The sequence below is a fragment of the Lepidothrix coronata genome, unplaced genomic scaffold (genome assembly GCF_001604755.1).
Source record: "Lepidothrix coronata isolate B3197 unplaced genomic scaffold, Lepidothrix_coronata-1.0 Scaffold90, whole genome shotgun sequence".
In the NCBI taxonomy this organism is placed as follows: Eukaryota; Metazoa; Chordata; class Aves; order Passeriformes; family Pipridae; genus Lepidothrix; species Lepidothrix coronata.
Genome location: NW_016690270.1, coordinates 283740 through 304020, shown reverse-complemented (window position 1 = coordinate 304020; position 20281 = coordinate 283740). Strand labels below are relative to the sequence as shown.

At 51.6% G+C, this 20281-nt stretch overlaps 1 protein-coding gene across 4 annotated transcripts; it reads left to right on the top strand.

The window, feature by feature from the left end:
* Positions 1-6155: 6155 nt before the first annotated feature.
* On the top strand, positions 6156-17312 carry KCNA2 (potassium voltage-gated channel subfamily A member 2). Of its 4 annotated transcripts, none has more exons than XM_017821306.1 (4): positions 6367-6472; positions 7360-7839; positions 8606-8992; positions 9768-17312. In XM_017821306.1, the coding sequence occupies exon 4, from the start codon at positions 9849-9851 to the stop codon at positions 11346-11348; it is 1500 nt and encodes a 499-aa protein (XP_017676795.1). In that variant the 5' UTR covers positions 6367-6472; positions 7360-7839; positions 8606-8992; positions 9768-9848; the 3' UTR covers positions 11349-17312. The 4 variants fall into 4 exon arrangements, with proteins under 4 accessions (XP_017676794.1, XP_017676795.1, XP_017676797.1 ...); XM_017821308.1 differs by having other exon boundaries at positions 9649-17312; XM_017821305.1 differs by lacking the exon at positions 6367-6472 and adding an exon at positions 6156-6206 and having other exon boundaries at positions 8606-17312.
* Positions 17313-20281: the final 2969 nt, after the last annotated feature.

Here is a 20281-nt window from a genome sequence, read left to right as displayed (position 1 = left end):
GATGGATAAACTCAGCTTAAAATAAGGGTCTGGAGGAATTTGGCTGCACAAGGGCTGGGTTCTGCTGCCTTTTGGCTGATATTTGTCTCTTCCTTACCCACGTGAGGACCGGGTGGCTTTGGAAGCCTCCCCTCCAGCAGTGCATCCCTGCACACCCACGGAGCTGTGCAGTAAATCCTTCTCTTGCTGCCTTGGAATTTGCTGCTTGGGAATTTCCCTGGGTGTTATTTCTTCCTTGCATGATGAAGAAATATTGATTAATCATTCCCTGCTCACTCCCTCACCACTGTGCAGGATTTTAATGGCCTGTGTCATGTCCCTCTTTCCAAGCCAGAGCATCCAGCTCTTCCAACCATGACTTTTCCAGGATGCTGTAGAGGGGCTCTTCCAGCTTGGAGTCGGGCTCTTAAAGGTATTTCCCTGCTCCTCAAACTGTGCCTTGCTAAGGAGCCCTTTTTCTGGACACTTCACTTCCTATTTTTTGAATGGATGGTAGCACCCAAAGGGATTTTCCTTTGTATTCCAACCAGTGAGGCATTGCATCCTTTTTCAAGGGATGCTGTCCATCCCTCTGCTCCACATTTATCCATGGGACTGCTAAGGTTGTAATTTCCCCCATGGAAATCTCCTTTACTTTACAGCACCTTGTCCAGGCTATTTGTTTTTATTCAATTACTTGTTTCTTTGACCAGTGCTGCAGTCCCAGCCTCTCATCCCACTTGTCCGCAGGGTCCCGGATCCTGAGGATTTAGGTGGTTGTTTCTCCTCTTCTGTATTTGGGAAGGGTGGAAACAGTTTTTATTTCCTGCTCTGTCAGTAGTTGGTGTGTCACCTCTTGGTTTATCCTGATGGCAGGAAAGGAAATATTGCCTTGGCTTCATGGGATTGTGGAATCTATGGAATCAGAGGACGCTGCAGGGATGGTCACTCCACAGAGTGATGGGAGTTTTGAATGGTCCTTCCTGCAAACACAATCATTTCCTTTATACAGCAACTTTTGCACAACCCCAGAGGATTTAAGCACAAATCAAGGGAGCCACCAGGATCTGCACCACGGATCTGAGCTGCTCCTGCCCTGCCCAAGGCACTGGGGCATCACACCAAAGCATGTGGGTGATGCCACAGCTCCCTTCAGTGTCAGCAGTGACAGCCCCAGTGGGCGCTGCTCGTCTGGGAAAACGTGACCTGGAAGCGGAGGGTGGGGAGGGGAAGAAAGGGAAGCTGTGGCTAAAAATAGCTATTTTTGAAATAAATGGATGAAAACCTCTTTGAAGAAATGAGGGGAGAGGGGGAGTGTTTCCGTGGAAACGGGGAAGTCTGTCTCTTCCTAAAAGAGAGGGTGGGAAATGAAGAAATAGTAAATACAGGAATGACGGGGAAGAGGATTCTGTGTGGCATTCCCGAGGGATCGAGGAGAGGGGATGTGGGGTCTGAGCTCACTTGGCACCCGGGGGAAGCAGATCAGGCTCTGACAATGCCTGCTCAGATAGCCTGGGAATGTCACCTTGTTCCGTACCCTTGTCACCTGGGACCTGCCCGAGTTACCTTGAGAACAGCGAGCCCAGAGCCGGGGACACGCAGGGCCAGGTCAGTGTCACCACGATGGGGCATCTCCTGCCACCCCTGGTGGCTCAGCAGAGGTGATAAAATAACGATGATCCTCCAAATGCTTTGAAAAAGCAAATACAAAACCTTGTATTTTTTCTTCTGGGAATTTTCCACCATGGCGTGGACATTCCAAGGGGACACCAGCAGGGAAGGGAATTGTGCTGGGCAGCAAAGACACAGGGGGGGTTTGGCTGCATGGTGATGGCAGCCAGGGGCTTATGGCAAGATTAGGGGCCAGGTGGAGAAGGCATGGAATTTGGCACGGCTCCCAGTCTGGCATGATCCACAATTTGGCCCATGATGTGGCCCTTGTTTTGGCACAGCTCAGAATCTGGCACAGATCGAGGACTGGCCTGAGCCAGGATTAAAACTAAAAAGAGGGTCTGGGGTGTTGGAAAAAATCTCACCCCATTCTATGGCTCAGATCTGACCTTCAGCCAGACAGAGAGGGACCTGGGAGTTTGGACTGACAAGAAGCTGAACAGGAGCCAGAGTGTGCCCAGGTGGCCAAGAAGGCCAATGGATCCTGGCCTGGCTCAGGAACAGGGTGGTCAACAGGTCCAGGGAAGTGATTCTGCCCCTGGACTCAGTGCTGGTGAGGCCTCACCTGGAGTGCTGTGTCCAGTTCTGGGCCCTCAGCTCAGGAAGGACATGGAGGGGCTGGAGCAGGTCCAGAAGAGAGCAATTAGGCTGGTAAAGGGACTGGAGCACAAGTGCTGGGAGGAGAGGCTGAGGGAGCTGGGGGGGCTCAGCTGGAGAAGAGGAGGCTCAGGGGAGACCTCCTCACTCTCTGCAACTCCCTGACAGGAGGGGGGAGCCGGGGGGGGTTGGTCTCTTTTCCCAGGCAACTCTCAGCAAGACAAGAGGGCTGGGTCTCAAGTTGTGCCAGGGGAGGTTTAGGTTAGATATTAGAAAGAATTTCTTTCCAGAGAGGGTGCTCAGCCATTGGAATGGGCTGCCCAGGGAAGTGGTGGATTCTCCATCCCTGGAGATTTTTTAAAGGAGACTGGATGTGGCATCAGTGCCATGGTCAAGTAACTGCAGCAGTAGTAGATCAAGGGTTGGACTTGATGATCTCGGAGGTCCCTTCCAACCCAGCTGATTCTATGATATGATTCTATAATTCAGCAGCTCTTGGCCCTCACTCAGTGCCAGGAGACACTTGGGGCTGAGACCCACAGGGTCTAAAAACAGCGTCTGCAGAAAGCCCTCACGCTGCCTGCAAGGAGGCCACTGATTCCTTTCCTGTTCCTTAATTTGACTTGGCCCATCCTTTTTGTTCGAGCAAGTGAAATAAAGTGGCTTTGAGAGCCTTTTAACTGAAGAGGCTGGAGCAGCTCAGGTGGGAGACACCCTCCAGGCCTGACGCCCACCCTGTGCCAGCCCAGATCCATTAGTTCTGCTGGAGCAGCTGCTCCATGGCATGAAATATTCACAGTCATCTCAAGAGCTGAAGTTCTTTGCCATGTTCTGGTTGAGCTAAAAGACTTTTATTTCAGTGAACAGTGCCCAGCTCCTCTCCAGTCCAGGATGCTCTGTCCAGGCTGGTGGAGCATCTTTGGAGGCCCAGCGTTGCAACTCAGTGGCCTTGACCAATTGAGAATTCAGACTGAACCCAAAGGAGCTATTTTTAAATAACTGGATATTTTGTTATTAAAAAAAACTTGGAGAAATACAGAAGGGGAAGGTATTTAGTGTTAACTTTGTAGATAGGTGATTTTTGCTGGTTTTCCTTTGGCTCTTGTGCCTTCCCAGGGACCAGAAGATCTTCTCAGGAACCAAGAGATTTTCCCAGGGGTTAGGAGTTCCTCCTAGTATCCAGGAGGTTCTCCCAGGGACCAGGAGATTCTCTAGAAGATGCTCCCAGTATCCAGGGGATTCTCCCAGGGACCAGAATATTCCCCCAGGAACCAAGAGATTTTGCAGGAGATCCTCCCAGTATCCAGGGGATTCCCCAGGAAACCCCCCAGGATCCAGAGGGTTCTCCCAGGGACCAGGAGCCCCGCCCAGCATCTTTGTTTTTGCTTTGCTCCTCCTTTCCCACATCACTCCAGGCAAAGCCCCAAACCTTCCCCTGTCTCCCTGGGTGGGGGAAGCTGCTCTGACCTCTCTCATCACAGTATTTTGGGATTCACCAGCAGCATCTGCTATGGAAGATCTCCTGTTCCGTGGGGCTGTGTCACTTTGTTCCCAGGCTGTTCATTTTTAGACACGGTGCCACCATATCGGGGTCACTGATGTCTCTTGGCGTCCCCTCCTCTTGTCACCACCCGAAGGGGTGGGTGAGGGGGTGCTGGAGGTCTGAGAGCTCCATCCTCTGACGCTGGCAGTGTGTGGGAGGTCAGATGCTTTCCCTGGAGGTGGCTCACAGTCCTGGGAGCTCACTCACAGCTTTCACAGCTCCTAAAATGACACAAGGCCCAGTTCTGTCAACCCCTTCATCTGGGAAGCCGTGGCTGGGATGGAGATGGGGCTCAGTGACTGGCCCTGTCCAACCTCGCTGGGCACCACGGGCGAGCCTTGGTCCAGCTTGGATGCTCTTTCTGGAAAGGCTGCTGGCATCCACTCCAGCCCTCACAGTCCCTCTGCCTTTGCAGGGGCTGGGATGGGGTCCCAGGAGTGACACCACAGGGAGATGTGACCATCTGGGGCTATGAAGGTGTGCAGGTGGTGGGACAGGGTCTGTCCTCTTTGGAGAGTTTCTCCCACCCCTGCCCTTGGCATGTGCAGGTGCCCACCCTGGGAGTCCTGAGCAATGAAGCTGGATATGAGTCTGGACTCCCAATGACACTGGGACTGGGGATCTGACTGCTGTTCTGGATGAGGCCAGTCCTGAGGATAACCCTGCCCTGTGGTTTTAATAAATCCCTCACAGCATCACATCCCAGAGCACCTCCCAGCCCACCACCAGCCGGATACGGGAGGGGGGAAAGGGTGGGAAAAAGCACATTTTTTTCTATTTGTAGGTGGTCTGCAAACTCACAAACAGATGGTCTGAAGCCCTGAGGGCTTCCCTGGGAATAAAGACAGTGAAACAAAGAGAGATCATCTGTTTCCTGATGGGACCTGGATACCGAATCTCCTGTCCCTGGGACACTGGGGATCCTCCTTCTGGCGTGGCTGTTGGCATCTGCTCCAGCCCTGAAGTCCCTCTGGCTTTGCAGGAGGTGGGATGGTGTCCCCAGCAGGACACAAAGTGCCTTTCCCAGCACCACACATGCAGATGGGGTAAGATTTCCACTTTGGGTGTCTATAAAATCCATTGAGATGGAAATGATGCAGAAGGAAATTATTATTTCATAATAATATCGATGCAAAGACGTCGGCTGGTTAAATCCTTGTGAAAGAGCCAAGTGGGTGCAGAACTCCAGTTTTCCAGAGGGCTGGGATATGTCTGGAGCAGTGAGCGTGGCTGGAGTGCAGACACACAGACAATAACAGCTTCACAATTAGGAGAGTAAATGAGGAGAGAACATCACTCAGTCTAGAGAAATTCCCCTGATTTTCTGGAGTTTGGCTCTTTGTTCAGAGCTGGTACTGTTTAGGGGACAAACTCCCCCTGCTATTGCAGAACCTTCGCAAGGCGACAGCAGGAAGAGAAAGTTGGAATTTCAGCTCTACTGGAATTGTTCCCTGCCCAGCCTCAGTTTCTGCATATTGCATAAAGATTAGCCTGGGGCAAGTCATTTTTTGGATTCAACCTACCCTGCTCTGGCAGATCCGCCTTCAGAAAAGGCTAAAATGTTGCAGATGACATTAAAAACCCTCACCCAGAGTAGCCTCCTTCCCAGTTGGACGCCTGCAGGAGGGAAACATGGAGTGCCAGGGCTGTTTGCAAAGGATTCACAGTTTTTCCATAGGGCTAGACATTAATTTTTGATATTGAGATCTGGCTGGGGCTTGTGGAAATACAATTTTTGTTTCAGGATGAAGAGTGATTGCATCCCCCAGTGCTGCACCCGCTCTCTGTCTGTGCCTCCTGCTGCTCTGGGACCTTTAGGGAGCTAAAATAATGTCCCCACATCCCCACATCTCCCTGGCTCACTGGGCACTACACCGAGCACTGATTTGCTCCAGTGTTCAGGGGAGTCCACGCCCTCCATCCCACCTCAGGGTGTCTCTGGAGTGCTCACTGTCTGAAATTGCTCCAGACAAATTTGACCACTGTGTATGGGAAGAGAAACATCCCCCATTTTCCTCCTCCAGCGCTCATGTTTCTGGGTGCCAGGAGCCTTGTGGGACTCCCTGATGCTTTTTGTGGGACCACGAGGGGATGGCAGAGGGGTCCAAGCAGATGCATCTCCCTTGTGCCTAAAGGCAGGGGTTGATCCACAGGTTTTATATGTTTGTAGGAGCTTGGCCACGTCCTTCCTTTGGGGTGGGAGAAGCCTCCCCGTGAAGGGACCTCAGTAAAGGCAAAGGGATACAAAAGAATTGCTTTTCACGTTCCCCACCCCAGCCAAGGGCAAAGCAGAGAGTCCAGCCCTGCCCCATCTCCTTCCCCAGAGCTGCAGGGAGCTGCTGCTTCTCCATCCCCCCGTTCTCCCCGAGCAGATCCAGGCTATTACCAAGGCTGTGGTATGGATTGGAGCCGCATGGTAAAGCAGCATCATGTATCCAGGGATATGATTATTTCCCAGTGGTTGAAATCTAGGTCTCTTGCTTGGGAGGAGGGGTGCGGGGTGGGGGGGAAGTGGGCAGGGGGGGAGACGCTCGTATTAATCTTATGAATATTCATGGTGAAGCTTTGCTGGCTTTGGAGGTTGAGTCCGGGGTAGTTTGGGGGGCCGGGGGTGAGAGGTGCCGGCAGTGGCGCGGAGCAGCTGCTTGTGCATTCGCTGCATGCCTGACTGCAGAACCGAGTGTAAGTTGGTGCCTTTTTCTTCCCCCCACCCCCCCGCCCCATCCCTGCATCCTTCCCCTCTTCCCGCTGCTCCCCTGCTTAAATAATCCTGGCCAGGAACGGTGCAAAAGGAGGGACTTTTGATGTAGACGCAAACACGACCCCAAATCTCACCCCTCCGAGACGCAGCCATGGCTCCTGCCTGCAGTGCGGGCAGGGAGAGAACTCCGGGGCTTTGGGCAAATCTTCGCCACCTCCATCCCCCCACCTCCTAAATTTGCATGAATTAACCCTAAAAATGCTTGAGGGGGGGCGGAGGTTATTTGCCAGGAAGGCAGGTGATGGGGAGAAAGTAGGAGAAACTGAGTGCTGGGATAGGTGATGTCAACTCAGATGATGTCGTAACCCTCTCCGTTGAGCATCACTGCTTGGAGTCAGAGAAAGAAGCCCAGAGCCTATGACAAATAAAATCAACCTGTTAAAATAAGAAAAAAAAGGAAATTTCTGTGCTGTTAAACAAATTCGAGGTGTTTTGGAAAGGGAGGAAGGGGAGGAGAGAATTTACGGACAGGAGCAAAACCTGCATGTTTATTAGAAAAATAAATAAAATCTTGAAGGTTGGTTGATTTTTTGGTGACATGGGCATTTGTGGCTGCCGGACCTTTCCTGCAGGAGCAGAAAGATGGTGTTTGTGGTGTTCTGGTATGATGCTTGGAGGAGCCAGGGAAGGTCAAATCCAGCTAAACTCCTGAGTGAGTCGCTGGGGAGCGAGTGGTGGGGAGGCAGATGCAGGAAAAGGAGAAAAACTGGGACAAATGTGACCTCCCCTCCTCTGGGCCTGGCAGAAAAGGGTTAAGAGAAGCGGTTGAATGCTGCAAGCCTCGTCAGGGTTGTACTATTTTTTCTAGTGCATAAGGAGAAGGGAGAGGAGGGTTGCACGGAAAAGGGAAATTTCCAAGAAAAGAGGGATCTGCGGCAATATCTGCACCTCGGGGGATGAAGAGAGGAACCAACAGGCATAAATGGCCTGGAGACGGCTGAAATCTTCGCCGAGGAGATTGGCACCGCGGGGTTATTTTCCACCTGCCTCCCCTACCCATTTCTGTAATCCTGGCTCAAAGTAGACAAGTCGAGTTGGAGCTGAAGAAGGGAGGTTAGAGGGGTTTTTATTTCATTTGGGAGGGGAGAAACAAAAAAAAAAAAGGAAGCAAAAATGAGAGGTTGGTTGTGCCTCCCCGGGTTGAGCATCTCCGTGGCGCGAGGCAATGCAGGATGATCCAGAGGAGCACTCGCCGGGAGCAGGGATGTGAGGATCCGGCACCCACCGGGACACGAGCCTCAGCATTCCCAGGAGAAATTTCACCCGGCGGAGTCGAATTCCCACGGGGGTGGGTCGGCCGGGGGGGAGCGTTGGCTTTTGGGAGGACGGGGAGGGTGGATGGAGGTCGCGTGGGTCGGGGCCTACAATGCGGGTCCTTGGAGCTGCCAGCGGGGGGCAGGGGGCCTTGGAGGGGGACACGCAGGGACCGCTGGGGGGGTTCAATCTGGTGGATGAAACCGGAGCCTACCGAATTACCGGGGGACGCGACGCAGCGCCGTGAGTGCCGTGCCCGGTGGGTGCTGTGCCCGGTGGGTGCCGTGCCCGGTGGGTGCCGTGCCCGGTGGGTGCCGTGCCCGGTGGGTGCTGTGCCCGGTGGGTGCTGTGCCCGGTGGGTGCTGTGCCTGATGGGTGCCGTACCCGGTGGGTGCCGTGCCCGGTGGGTGCCGTGCCCGGTGGGTGCCGTGCCCGGTGGGTGCCGTGCCCGGTGGGTTTGGCGGTGGTGGGGGGACCCTCCGTGGCTTTGCAGAGGCTCAGCGGCGGGGGGGCTGCGTCGTTCCCCCCCCTCCTGCGCCTGGCACCGGCTCCCCCGGGCAGCGGCCCCGCGGTGCCGAGCGGAGCGCAGGGAGATGGAGCTCTGGCTTTTTGGGCTCTGGCTTTTTCCGCCCTGGCTCTAGCGCGCTCTCGCCCTCGGCTCGCGTTGCAGTGTGGGGCGGGCGAGCAGCGGGCAAACAGCTCGCGGGGAGGAAAAAAAGGGGTGCCCGGAGGAGCCGCGGCTTTGCAGATGCTCCTCTGGGACCTCCAGCAGCTTGTTACCTTCTCGGTGTTTTTTCCAGGCGATGCCACACCTCCCGAGGACACTGGAGACATCGGGTTTTGCTGAGCTTAGCAGCTTTTCACCGTCGTACCAAAGGCATCAGACAGACGCTCATCTGCCCTGAAGTGCATATCTGCAACAGCTCCCGGGAAGACTCTGTCTCTCTGTCTCTCTGTCTCTCTTTTCTCTCTCTCTCCAGTCCAAACCATTACAAGACCTGACTTCCACCATCTGGGAATTTAACCCCTCTTATGTCCCTTCTCCTTTTTCTACGATGACTCACCATTATTTTTAACTTTGAAGAGAGAGGAAATTATGGGGATCTTGGAAGCCTGTATTTCTCTCTAGGATTTCCCCGGGGTCAGATAATCGGTGTTACTAAGAGACTAAGATTTGGCTTCTCCAGGTAATGTGATTTGTTTTCTGTGTGCCATGGTGGTTTGCAAAGGATGACAGGAGCCGGGACACCAGCGGCCGAGGAGGGGGACTGCGGTGGTCCACGGGGAATCGCTGGCTCCGCATTCCAGAGCTTGGCTGCAGGCAGGGAGGGCAGCATGTCGCCGAGCCGCTGCTTCGTGGCTAGGGCAAGAGGATTGGGAAGGTGTTAAAAGCCGAGTTCGAGTTTTTCTGGAGGGTCGATTGCCTGAGATCGCACGGTTAAATGTTAATTAACCCTTCACTGCATGCTTGGGAATGAGCTGAGCCCGGCACCCCCTGGGGTCCCCTTGCCACTTTAGGGCTGGATGGGATTATTTTTCTTTCTTCCTTTCTCTTCCCTTCCCCCTCTTTGTTTTTGGTTTGGTTTTTTTTTAATTGGAATTTTGATTTTTAGCCAAGAAAAAAAAAGCCCTGCTTTGCCAATGCCAGTTTTTCCGTGCTGGTTTTGAACAGGTGATGGTTCCTCAGGTGTTTTCTCTGTTCCACCTAATGGGTTTAGATGGGAGTTGTTGAACTCTGTATCATAGAAGGCAAATTAACCCCCCAAGAAAGGGCACAGACATGCTAGTGAAGGGATCTGCTCTCCTCCCCCCAACTTTATTCCATCTCTCTCTTTCTCAGCAGGGGTGATTTTCTTTCTCCTTTTTTTTTTTTAATTTTTTTATTTCCTCTTTTTTTTTTTTATCTCATCCCTTTACTTTTTCATGAGACTCTTTCAACCCTACGTACCTGTCCTTCTGCAGGATAGTAGCCCTGCCCTGAACCTGATCCCACCACTGGGTCCTGGGAAGAGTTTAGCATAAGGATTTCTTTGAAACCCCAATATGACAGTTGCTACTGGAGATCCTGCAGATGAAGCTGCAGCTCTTCCCGGTCACCCGCAGGACACGTATAACCCTGAGACCGACCATGAGTGCTGCGAGAGGGTGGTCATCAACATCTCGGGGCTGCGCTTCGAGACGCAGCTCAAGACACTCGCCCAGTTCCCAGAGACCTTATTAGGGGATCCTAAAAAGAGGATGAGATATTTCGACCCTCTCCGGAACGAGTATTTCTTTGACCGGAACAGACCCAGCTTCGATGCGATTTTGTACTATTACCAGTCTGGGGGGAGGCTGAGGAGGCCGGTTAATGTGCCCTTGGACATCTTCTCGGAAGAGATTCGATTCTATGAACTGGGGGAAGAGGCAATGGAGATGTTTCGAGAGGACGAGGGCTACATCAAAGAAGAGGAGAGGCCATTGCCTGAGAACGAGTTTCAGAGACAAGTGTGGCTGCTCTTTGAGTACCCCGAGAGCTCAGGCCCTGCCAGGATTATAGCTATTGTCTCCGTCATGGTGATTTTAATCTCCATCGTCAGCTTTTGCTTGGAAACGTTGCCCATTTTTCGGGATGAGAATGAAGACATGCATGGCAGCGGGCTGAGCCACCTCCCCTATTCCAACAGCAGCATGGGGTACCAGCAGTCCACCTCCTTCACAGACCCCTTCTTCATCGTGGAGACACTTTGCATCATCTGGTTCTCCTTCGAGTTCCTGGTGAGGTTTTTCGCCTGCCCCAGCAAGGCTGGATTTTTTACCAACATCATGAACATTATTGACATCGTAGCCATCATTCCCTATTTCATCACCTTAGGGACAGAGCTGGCCGAGAAGCCAGAGGATGGCCAGCAAGGCCAGCAAGCCATGTCCTTGGCCATCCTCCGAGTCATTCGCTTGGTGCGGGTCTTCAGGATCTTCAAGCTCTCCCGGCACTCCAAGGGGCTGCAGATCCTGGGGCAGACCCTCAAGGCCAGCATGCGGGAGCTGGGCCTGTTGATATTTTTCCTCTTCATCGGCGTCATCCTCTTCTCCAGCGCCGTTTACTTTGCCGAGGCCGATGAGAGCGAGTCCCAGTTCCCGAGCATCCCCGACGCCTTCTGGTGGGCTGTGGTTTCCATGACGACTGTTGGCTACGGAGACATGGTCCCCACAACCATCGGGGGGAAAATAGTGGGTTCCTTGTGTGCCATTGCTGGCGTATTAACGATTGCCTTACCAGTGCCCGTCATAGTGTCCAACTTCAACTACTTCTACCACCGGGAGACGGAGGGAGAGGAGCAGGCTCAATATCTGCAAGTAACCAGCTGCCCAAAGATCCCCTCTTCCCCTGACCTAAAGAAAAGCAGAAGTGCCTCTACTATTAGTAAGTCTGATTATATGGAGATTCAGGAAGGCGTAAACAATAGCAATGAGGATTTTAGGGAGGAGAACTTGAAGACAGCCAATTGCACCCTAGCTAACACAAACTATGTGAATATCACCAAAATGCTAACCGATGTCTAGTAGCTAAAATCTAGTCATGTATTTAAAGCTGAAGTGGAACAATTGCAGATATTGAGTGCTGCTCTGCATTGTAGTTAACACAGTATTTTCTACGGTGTATATTTGGTTCTGCATGGGAAGCAATAGCTGTGTAAGTTACTTTTAACCTTCTATTTCCACACTGAATAAGCGTCTGTGCAAAAAAAAAAAAAAAAAACAAAAACAAACCGACAAACTAAACCCAAACCATTTTGTTGCCCTTCTCCCATCCCAGGCTTGTGGGTTTCCGAAGATATGGGAGGTATTTCAAGCAGCAGGATGGGGATACGAGGGGCAGCTCCAGGCTGTGCCAGATCCCTGTCCGGGGTGACGACCACCTTCCAGGGAACGGCTGGGAAAGGTCAGGCAGAACTTGCTGAAGGGACGATGCGGGCGAGTGTCCGGATTGCTGGAAGGCTCAGGTTTCCACCCTGGGAATGCCAAGCCCGGACGCGTCGCCCAGGCTCGTGTTTCATAACTGAAAATGCTGCATGCTGCAATAGTTTCAGCCACTGCAGTGTGCCAGTGTGAGGCCCAGGGGAGGGATAATTAGTGTGACAGCACATTATTTATTAAGTCTTAAATTTTCTATGCCAGGCATCGGAAGGGCCGGGTAAATAAATCAAGCGCTTGGATTTTAGTATTTCTTCAGATAACACTTCCATCCCTGATATTTCCAGGCTCACCAAAGACATCTCCACTAATATATTGAAAATGAGTTGGAAAAAGCATCTTTTTTTACATCTATATATAAAACTGGAGCAACTATGCTGTGGCCTATAATATATTTATACTGCAGTGAAATTTAACCAGTAATACAGTACAGCTGCATGGATATTTGTTGCATGAATCTGAATATTTAATACACACACAAATATATATTTTCTTAGTAGACTATACAATATTCATGTTTATAGTGTTTATAGATTCTCCGGTGGCTCAAAGGAGATTCATGGGAGTTCAAAAATCTCAACTGTAGTTAAAAACAGGATGGAGAAGGCATGTGCTGACAACAGTTGGATAGATAACAAGGCAAAGCCTGAGTGTCTGAGCATTCAGACCCAAGAGCCAACTAGTGCAACGGAAGGTGAGCTGAAAGTTAAACACCTGCACTCATTATGGGGCGAGTAATTAGTCATTAATCTTGGTGTCAGGAGCAGAAACCACGGAGGATCAGAGAGGGCACCAGGAGCAGGTGGAATTGCTCTCTTGGCTTGTTTGTTCAGCAGTTTTCAGCCGTTCCTGTATAATTCTTGTGTGTGTGTATGTAGATATTTAGAGAGCGACTACAGGGCCGAATCCTCAGCAAACAGAGCTCTTGGGGCATCGGGATTTCCTGATTTAGGGGTGCTGGGATGGTGGGACATGGGTTGGAGCAGGATGACCTACCCCGTGGAGCCCACGGGATCACCAGGGCAGGGCGTGTTTGGGGTTGGAAAACTCTTTTTCAACCACACAGAGCCCTAGGGCTGGGGGTTTATTTCTTTATGATGGAGAGGGCATGTGCTGGGGGTGAGCTGGATCTGAGCTGGTGCCTCTGAGCCTTTGCTTTGCCTTCTTCCAAGGTTTTTAGAGCAGTGAGTTGGGGTGCAGAGAGCCTGAGTTTGTCTCTGCTTCTTCATCCCTGCTGGTATTTGGGAATGGGAGCTGTTGATCCAGGGGGATCTCGTCTGCTTTCCCCATTCCCATCTGGGTTTCTGTGTCTCCCTCATTGCTGACAATCCCAGGGACAGGTGTCCTGTTCCTCTGATAGGTCAAGGGAGAGGGATGAAAATCTCTGTCAAGGTCATGGTCAATCAAAGCCTCCCTGGGCTGTGGAACAAGGTTCAGTTGGGGTGAATTTGGGCTGAATTGGGGCACAGTCAGTGCTGTACCACTGCATGAAGTGTGGGCACAAGGAAAGAATCCTCTGGCAGAGCATATGGGGGAGGTCAGAGACCCTTCCTGAGCTCAGAGAGGAAAACTCTACTAAATAACAATAAACCAACCGGTGCTAACATATTCTACAGCAATGGTTCCAAATGATGCTCTGGGGCCAGATCTTGTGCTGATGTGGCTTCCTTCAGCCAGGTGGAAACACTCCTCAGTTTTGTTGGATTGGTTGGTTGATTGATTCCGGCCTGGCTATAATTAATACCATGGTTTGTGCACGAGAGTCCTGCCTTCTGCTTGGGGCAAAGGACCAGCAGCATCCAGGGGTTGGGGCTCAGTGTGCTCAGCACCACGGGGCACCCAGCCCCTCTTTAATCTCATTATATTGGGAGCCTTCTGCTCCCACTTTCCTGCAGCAGCTTGGGAACGGGAGCTTCTGAACCCCCCCCCCAAAAAAAAAAAATCAACACAATCAAAAGCAATAAATTTTGACTCCTGAAGCTCATCATGTTGGATGGGGCAGGGCTGGCAGGAGTCGCCAGCTTGGGCACAATTCCTGGGGCAGTCAGCCAACGTCCATTGATCCGGCTCCTGGTGGGTCCATGGAGACATGAGCTTGCATAGGGAAGCTGCTGGATGTGCTGGGATGCTGCTCACCCACCTCTGGGTCCCTCCACACCTGGTGATCCCATTCCTGGTCTTGCTGCACGTTTTTTGGGATCCTGTCAGTTGGTGAGACTTGGCAAAGTGCCTGGTTGTGAGCTTGGGATGGTTTGGGATGGTTGACCAAAGCCTTGGGTGCGCGTTGGGAGCACGACTGCCGTTGTGGTTTGGTGAGGAAGAAGGTTGTGTTTTCCTTTGGGTAGGTGGTGTTTTGGGAATATTGTTCTCGTGGGCTTTCCAAGGCGGGGCGGGAGGGGAGAGCGGATCCGTCAGCAGGATCAGTCATATCCAAACCTTCTCACCAAACTGGGGGGCCCAGCTGCCTTTGGAAGCCCCAGAGGTGCATTCCAGTGAAAAATGGAGCCGAGGAGCAAGAGGCCACTCTCCTGTTGTCACCAATGTGTGCTGACATCTGTCCCCACGGCAGGGCTGGCACAGCCAGTTCTTCCTTAGGACAGATCCTGCACCTCTTGCACTGACCCCAGCAGAGGTTCCTGGGGAAAACAAGCCCTGGTGGGGGATTGGCTCTGTTCTGCACTTGTTTGGGAAACAGGGCAAACAACCAGATCAGAGCTCAGATGTTTGTTCAGGGTGGGAAAGGTCGGGGGAGGCCGTGGCTGGAAGGGATCTGTCCGTCTGCACGAAGCAGAGGGGTCCAGATTTCTCCCTTGCACACAGAAATGGTTCTCCTATAGCTTTTAATGGGATTTGTGCCTGCAGGTCGGAGCTCTAGTGCTATTTCTAGCTTTGCTTCTGACTCACTGATGTGATCTTGAACCAGTTTTTCAGGAGGAGAATGTGATATTTTTTCCTTTTCCTATTTTTTTTTCTCAAGGAATTTGGTTTCAGAGGCTCTGGGCCTGTTTCTGTGGAGATGCTGAGCATCCCAACCTCCTCTTGACTCTGAAAGGGTGCAGAAATGAGCTGCAAAATGGCTCAGACTGAGGATGCTAAATTAGGGACCGGGAAAGGGGGGGTGTCCCACCATCCATGTTTGATTGCATGAGGCCACTTAATGGAGGTGGTCTGGTTCTTTTCCTCCTCCTGAGGAGAAATTTGCCTCTCTGCAGGGCTGGGATGGAGGACTGGAGCTCTCTGGTCTGTGGAGGTGCTCCTGGAGGAGGGAGCATGTCTCTCTTAGATTATCCTTTGTGCCACAGTTTTGGAGAGATGGAAAACTGGGATTACAGTGTGGGTTGTCTTCTACACCCAGCCTCATGCCCAAGCCTTCCAGCAACCCATCAACCCTTTAATATCTTCCAAAATCTCTGCTAAGAGCAATGGGTGAGGCTCAAATACCAGCTGGATGCCACCATGTGATTAGGAAAAAATGATCTGCGCGGGGCACTGTGTTTTATTGGAAAAATTAATCCCTGCAGAGAAATTTTGTGTCCAAGTCCTCCAGATTTGAATGGTGAGCTATAAGAAGAAGAGGATCTCTAGATTGGCGTGATGAGAGTGTGGCACGTGGGTGTATAAATATGGGCATATTTGTGCATAAATACACAGAAGGAGAGAAAACGACAGAGGAGGAGGAGATATTTCAGGAAGGGCCTTGCTTTGTTATCAGATAATTCCTGGGTCAGCCCTTGAAATCTCTGCCAAAATCTTGTAGCTTTCCCAGAGCTTGCAAAACACTTGGGGATGGGTCCAAGTGAAGGAGAGCTGGATTTGGCTTTGGAAGCAGGAGTTTCCCAAGGGGTTGGGGACATTCATCTCCTTGCAACCCTCTGCAAACCAGCAGTCTCTGGTCCTGATCCTGAATCCCCATCTTGGGCCCATCATGACCATTTCTGTAACTGTGCAGGGAAAGCCAAGGAGAAGTTGAAGGTATTTGGTGGTGATGCAAGTGCTGTGCTGCACCAGGTGGGGTTTTGAGGTTATTTTTTTTAATGGGTGGATTTAAGTCCCTTGAACTATGGCAACTTTTGGTCCCAGTGTGGTAGCTCCTATTTTGAGCCAGGGTAAGTTTATCATGGAATTATGGAAGGGTTTGGTTAGAAGGGACCTTAAAGCCCACTCCCTGCCATGGGCAGGGACACCTCCTACTAGACCAGGTTGCTCCAAGCCCCGTCCAACCTGGCCTTGAAACCTTCTCTCAAGGTCTACACCCATGGGTGTAGTTTTATCTATGATAGTTATCCATGGTGGTTGTCCATGGTAGTTTTCCATGGTAGTCATCCATGGGAGCTGGTCAGTGTGCTCCCAGGGTAAAAAGGGCTGAGAAAAAAGGAGTCAGCCCCAAACCATTTTGTTGTGCACCTAAAATAAGGCTATGGCTCTCTCTTTGCACCCCTGGCAGCATCTATCACATCCCTTGGTTACTCCTGTTGGGCACCAGCTGCTGCCAATGCCAGGAGGCCCAAAGGGGGACAAGGGTCTCCCCCAGGGTCCAGCCTCTGGCCAGAGCCCTGCCCTTCCCCAGCCCATGGCCTCAGTGTCCCTGTGACGTTACTGCCCGAATTCCATCCCCCTGCTCAGAGCGGAGCTCTCCGATCCTGCCGCATCCCATTCGGGGGGAGAGGGACCAGCCTCCAGTGATGTGAATCCTCCCTGGGAGCACAGCACTGATTTATACCCAGGGACAAGATCCCCCAGCCCAGTTGTGCGTGATGAGAGAGAAATTCCGTGTCCGTGTTTTTCCTCCGGAGAGGGGAAGGTTTGGCTTGTGGGAGCTGCTGGACATTGTGTAACCACACACGGTCCACACACGAGGTACTATGTCCCCTCCCCAGCCCTGCCTGGCTGGCCTGAGCTTGGGTTTGGTCTTTTGGGGCTTGGGGGTTTTTTGATTATTATTATTATTTTTTAATATCTTCTGCTGCCTATAAGACTGTAATTATTGGTTTGCTCTCGCTCCCTCATTGCTTGAGACCACGCTCTTGTCCTCCAAGGTCATCCCCAAACAGCAAGGGGAAAAAATGGGTATTGGATCAACCCTGCATGTGGTGCCTAATTTGAGCGAATCAATAGGAAGAGGAAATCCAAGAAGGACTCATCCTAAGGATGCTGGAGCTGAACCTTTTGTTTCCATGGTTACGGGAGAAATGGGACCAGGAATGGAGAGAGGCCTATAAACTGGTAGGAATTTCAAGTCATTTAACCATGCGTTTGCTAGACAAAAAATTTAGACACCAGCTGTACCTGAATTGCACAGTGTTTATAGACGTTCCTGCTCTTATTGACTGTGGGGGGTGTCTGGGGGGTCGGGTGGAAAGGGGTGAGGGGCCCCCGAGTCAATAAGGCTGCCCATTGTATATAGGTATATAGATCTGTGTACATACATATCCCAAATGAGCATTTGCTGTCTGGTTTATCATGAGTGTATATAATTTATTCTTCACAAAGTATCACGATTTTTGTAAATATTGGCACTAATTAAGAGAAAATAAATATGTATATTATTGAGGAGTTTGATATCGGCTCTGTGGAGGGTGGGAGAGGAAAAGACGAGTGGTTGTATTTTTGATGTGTTTTTATCTACAACTAAAACCTTCTGTGAGAAGAGAAATAATCAGTCTGAGCCATGGAAAAATCAGTTTGTGCTCCAACATCAGCCAGTTTGCAGGGGCTGGTGGAGGGGGAGATGCTCAGGGAAGAGCTGATGGGTCCTGGTGATAGAATCCAGGGTTACAGACACGCTGTATGGTGTGTACGGCATTCCCACGGGATTTGCTCAAAAAAAGATTCCAGCTCCAGGGGAAGGGGCTGGAAGCAGGATCAAACTCGCATTCTTCATCGTTCTCCACTCCTCCAACTTGGATATCAGCCATGTCCATGAAGGTAATGGAGAATGGCTGCTGCTGGGGGATAAAACTGCTCTTGGAAGCTTTGTGGGCACCCAAAGGGTGTTTTTTAACCTGATGATTCCTCTTGGAAGAGGGAGAAGCAAATGGGCAGGGATGGTGCTGGTAGCATATCCTCTGCAGGGTTACAGGCCTTGTATCCTTGGAGATGTCTCCTAGAGGGGAGTGGAATCTTGCAGAGGAATGGTTTGTTTGTCCATCCCCAGGGAACAGCTGTAACAATATTTTCTCCTGCTGTTTTCTCTTCTCCTATGAGTGTCTTGGGGCAGCAAAGGGCAGGGGAGGCTTTGGGGGCCCTTGGTGCTCGTGTTTGGGGGTTTATCCATTTGCTTGGTGGCTTTCACAGGCAGCATGGCTGCTCTGGGTTTCCTTTCTTACAGGGTAGAGCCGAGGTAACCCCCCTACCTGTGTTCATGGGATGGAGATGAAACACAAGAGACCAAAGAGATCTCCATCTCTCATGGATGGGTTGGTCCTGCCCGGCTCTGGGAGGTGGTAAACCAAGGGTTAGTGCTCAACCTCCATCTCAACCCACCCCAAATCCCCTCACACTGGTCATGGAGAAGCCCCTGGTATGGGGCTCAGAGTCTTGGGTTCAAGTGTCACTTGTGCCAGCGTGGCCACTGTGTGACCCAGGGATGTCATGGGACCCATTCCAGGCTCAGTTCCCCCGTCCTTAACAGCTTCCTAAGCTGCCTCCAAGGACCCAGCAAATCACAAATCTTAATATTAGGACAATGAAAATGCATAAAGGGGTGGCTGAACCCATGGATGGATGTTGCTGGGGGGAGAGAAAGTGTTTAAGAGCAACCAATTACAAACATATAAGTACAGAAAACCATCAAAGTGCAAAAAAATTAACAGAAGCTTTTGTGGGCAATGCACCCTGAACAAAATGTCCGTGTTTGCCATAATGCTGAGTGGAAGCAGCCCCCAAACTGGACCAGTTTGTGCTTCTCAGCCCCATTTCCAAGCCCAGAAGATGCTCCAGCCGGGTTGGCAGATGCCAAACCCTTCCCTTCTCAGTGTCCTGTTGGTTGTGGGCCCATAAATACCTGAACACCAAGTGGAACAAGTAGTTTGCAGAACCATCTGCTCTGCACAGGCTCTCCAGAGCTGTGGCAGGAGGATGCTGTGAGGGAGACTCGGTAATTATTTTAAATTGTGGGAATGCCAGCGTGTGGCACCATCCTGGCCACGCTCCGAGGATGTGGGAGATGTCATCGGGGTGTTGCCGCCTCCTCCAGCCGACCTGCTTGTGCTTTCACACCCTTCAAGGAGATAAGGAGAGGATGGAAGAATCACCCCATCCAACGGAAGACCTCCCCATGCCTGGGCAGCTCTTTCCTCCCCAGACTGGAGGCTCCCAGCCTGCCCTCCCGGCTGCAGGGAGCGGCTGGTCCCACTCAGCGCAGCCTGGCTGGTTTTGCCCGTGCTGACTGACCTACTTTCTGCCACTTTCTTTGCTGAGTGTCGCCTGTGCCAACCAAAACCCCATGAAATTCCTCATGGATCTGCTCTGGAGCTCATAAGTCAGAGACCTCCAAGGTGGCACAGTGATGCTCCCGGTCGTGGGAAGACCACACCACACACCTTTGCAGAAGCTCCTCTCCCTGCTGAGGGGCTGGATCCCTCCAAATCCTGCTCATTTCCATTGAGAAAGGCAAGGATTCAAGTGCCAAGAAAGCATTACCTGTGCTACTTCTTGAAAGCTTGGGGTGCTCAAACCCCAGGGCTCGTTTCCCTGAGACCAGCAGGAATTTTTAGCTGTGAGCGAGTCCACTTCCATTTGGCAAAGTGGGCACTCGAACCCTGAAAGCACCTCCTGGGCTGGAGCTGTGAGGGTTGTTGAGAGAAGGAGAGGGAAAATGATCCCCTGCTCAGGATGCTGCTGGTCTGCTGGTGATGCTCTGTAGGTGCCTGGGATGGTGGGACTCGGGTGGGAGCTGGTGCTGATTTGAACCATTGCTGCTGCAATGCTGGTGATTCCACAGAGCCTTAACTGGGCAGCTGGGAACACAAAATTTGCAAGGGTGGGCGTGTGAAGCGGGGCCCCCACAGTCTATCTTTAGGTAACCTCTAGGCAAAGTTTTGGAGCGTACACAGCTCCGAGAGGCACATTTATCCTGCAACTCTGGAAATCAGGCCAGTCTCTCTTTCTCCTTTCCACTTCCTCCTTGCTCCTTCTTCTCCCTCCTTTGCATTTGTGCCGGCTGTTGAAAAACCTATTTCTGGGAGCCGAGCTCTCCTCTGCACCCTGGAATGGTGTCCAGGGTGGGGGAAGGGGGGGTTAGGCAAATGAAGTAATATTTGGGTGTATTAAACATGAATCTGAATTTTACAGAGTCAGAACTGAGCCTGCTGAGGCCTCACNAAAAAAAAAATCAACACAATCAAAAGCAATAAATTTTGACTCCTGAAGCTCATCATGTTGGATGGGGCAGGGCTGGCAGGAGTCGCCAGCTTGGGCACAATTCCTGGGGCAGTCAGCCAACGTCCATTGATCCGGCTCCTGGTGGGTCCATGGAGACATGAGCTTGCATAGGGAAGCTGCTGGATGTGCTGGGATGCTGC

Excerpts from the sequence above, each read along its gene's own strand:
- KCNA2 (XM_017821305.1), top strand. The coding sequence starts at position 9,849 with ATGACAGTTGCTACTGGAGATCCTGCAGATGAAGCTGCAGCTCTTCCC.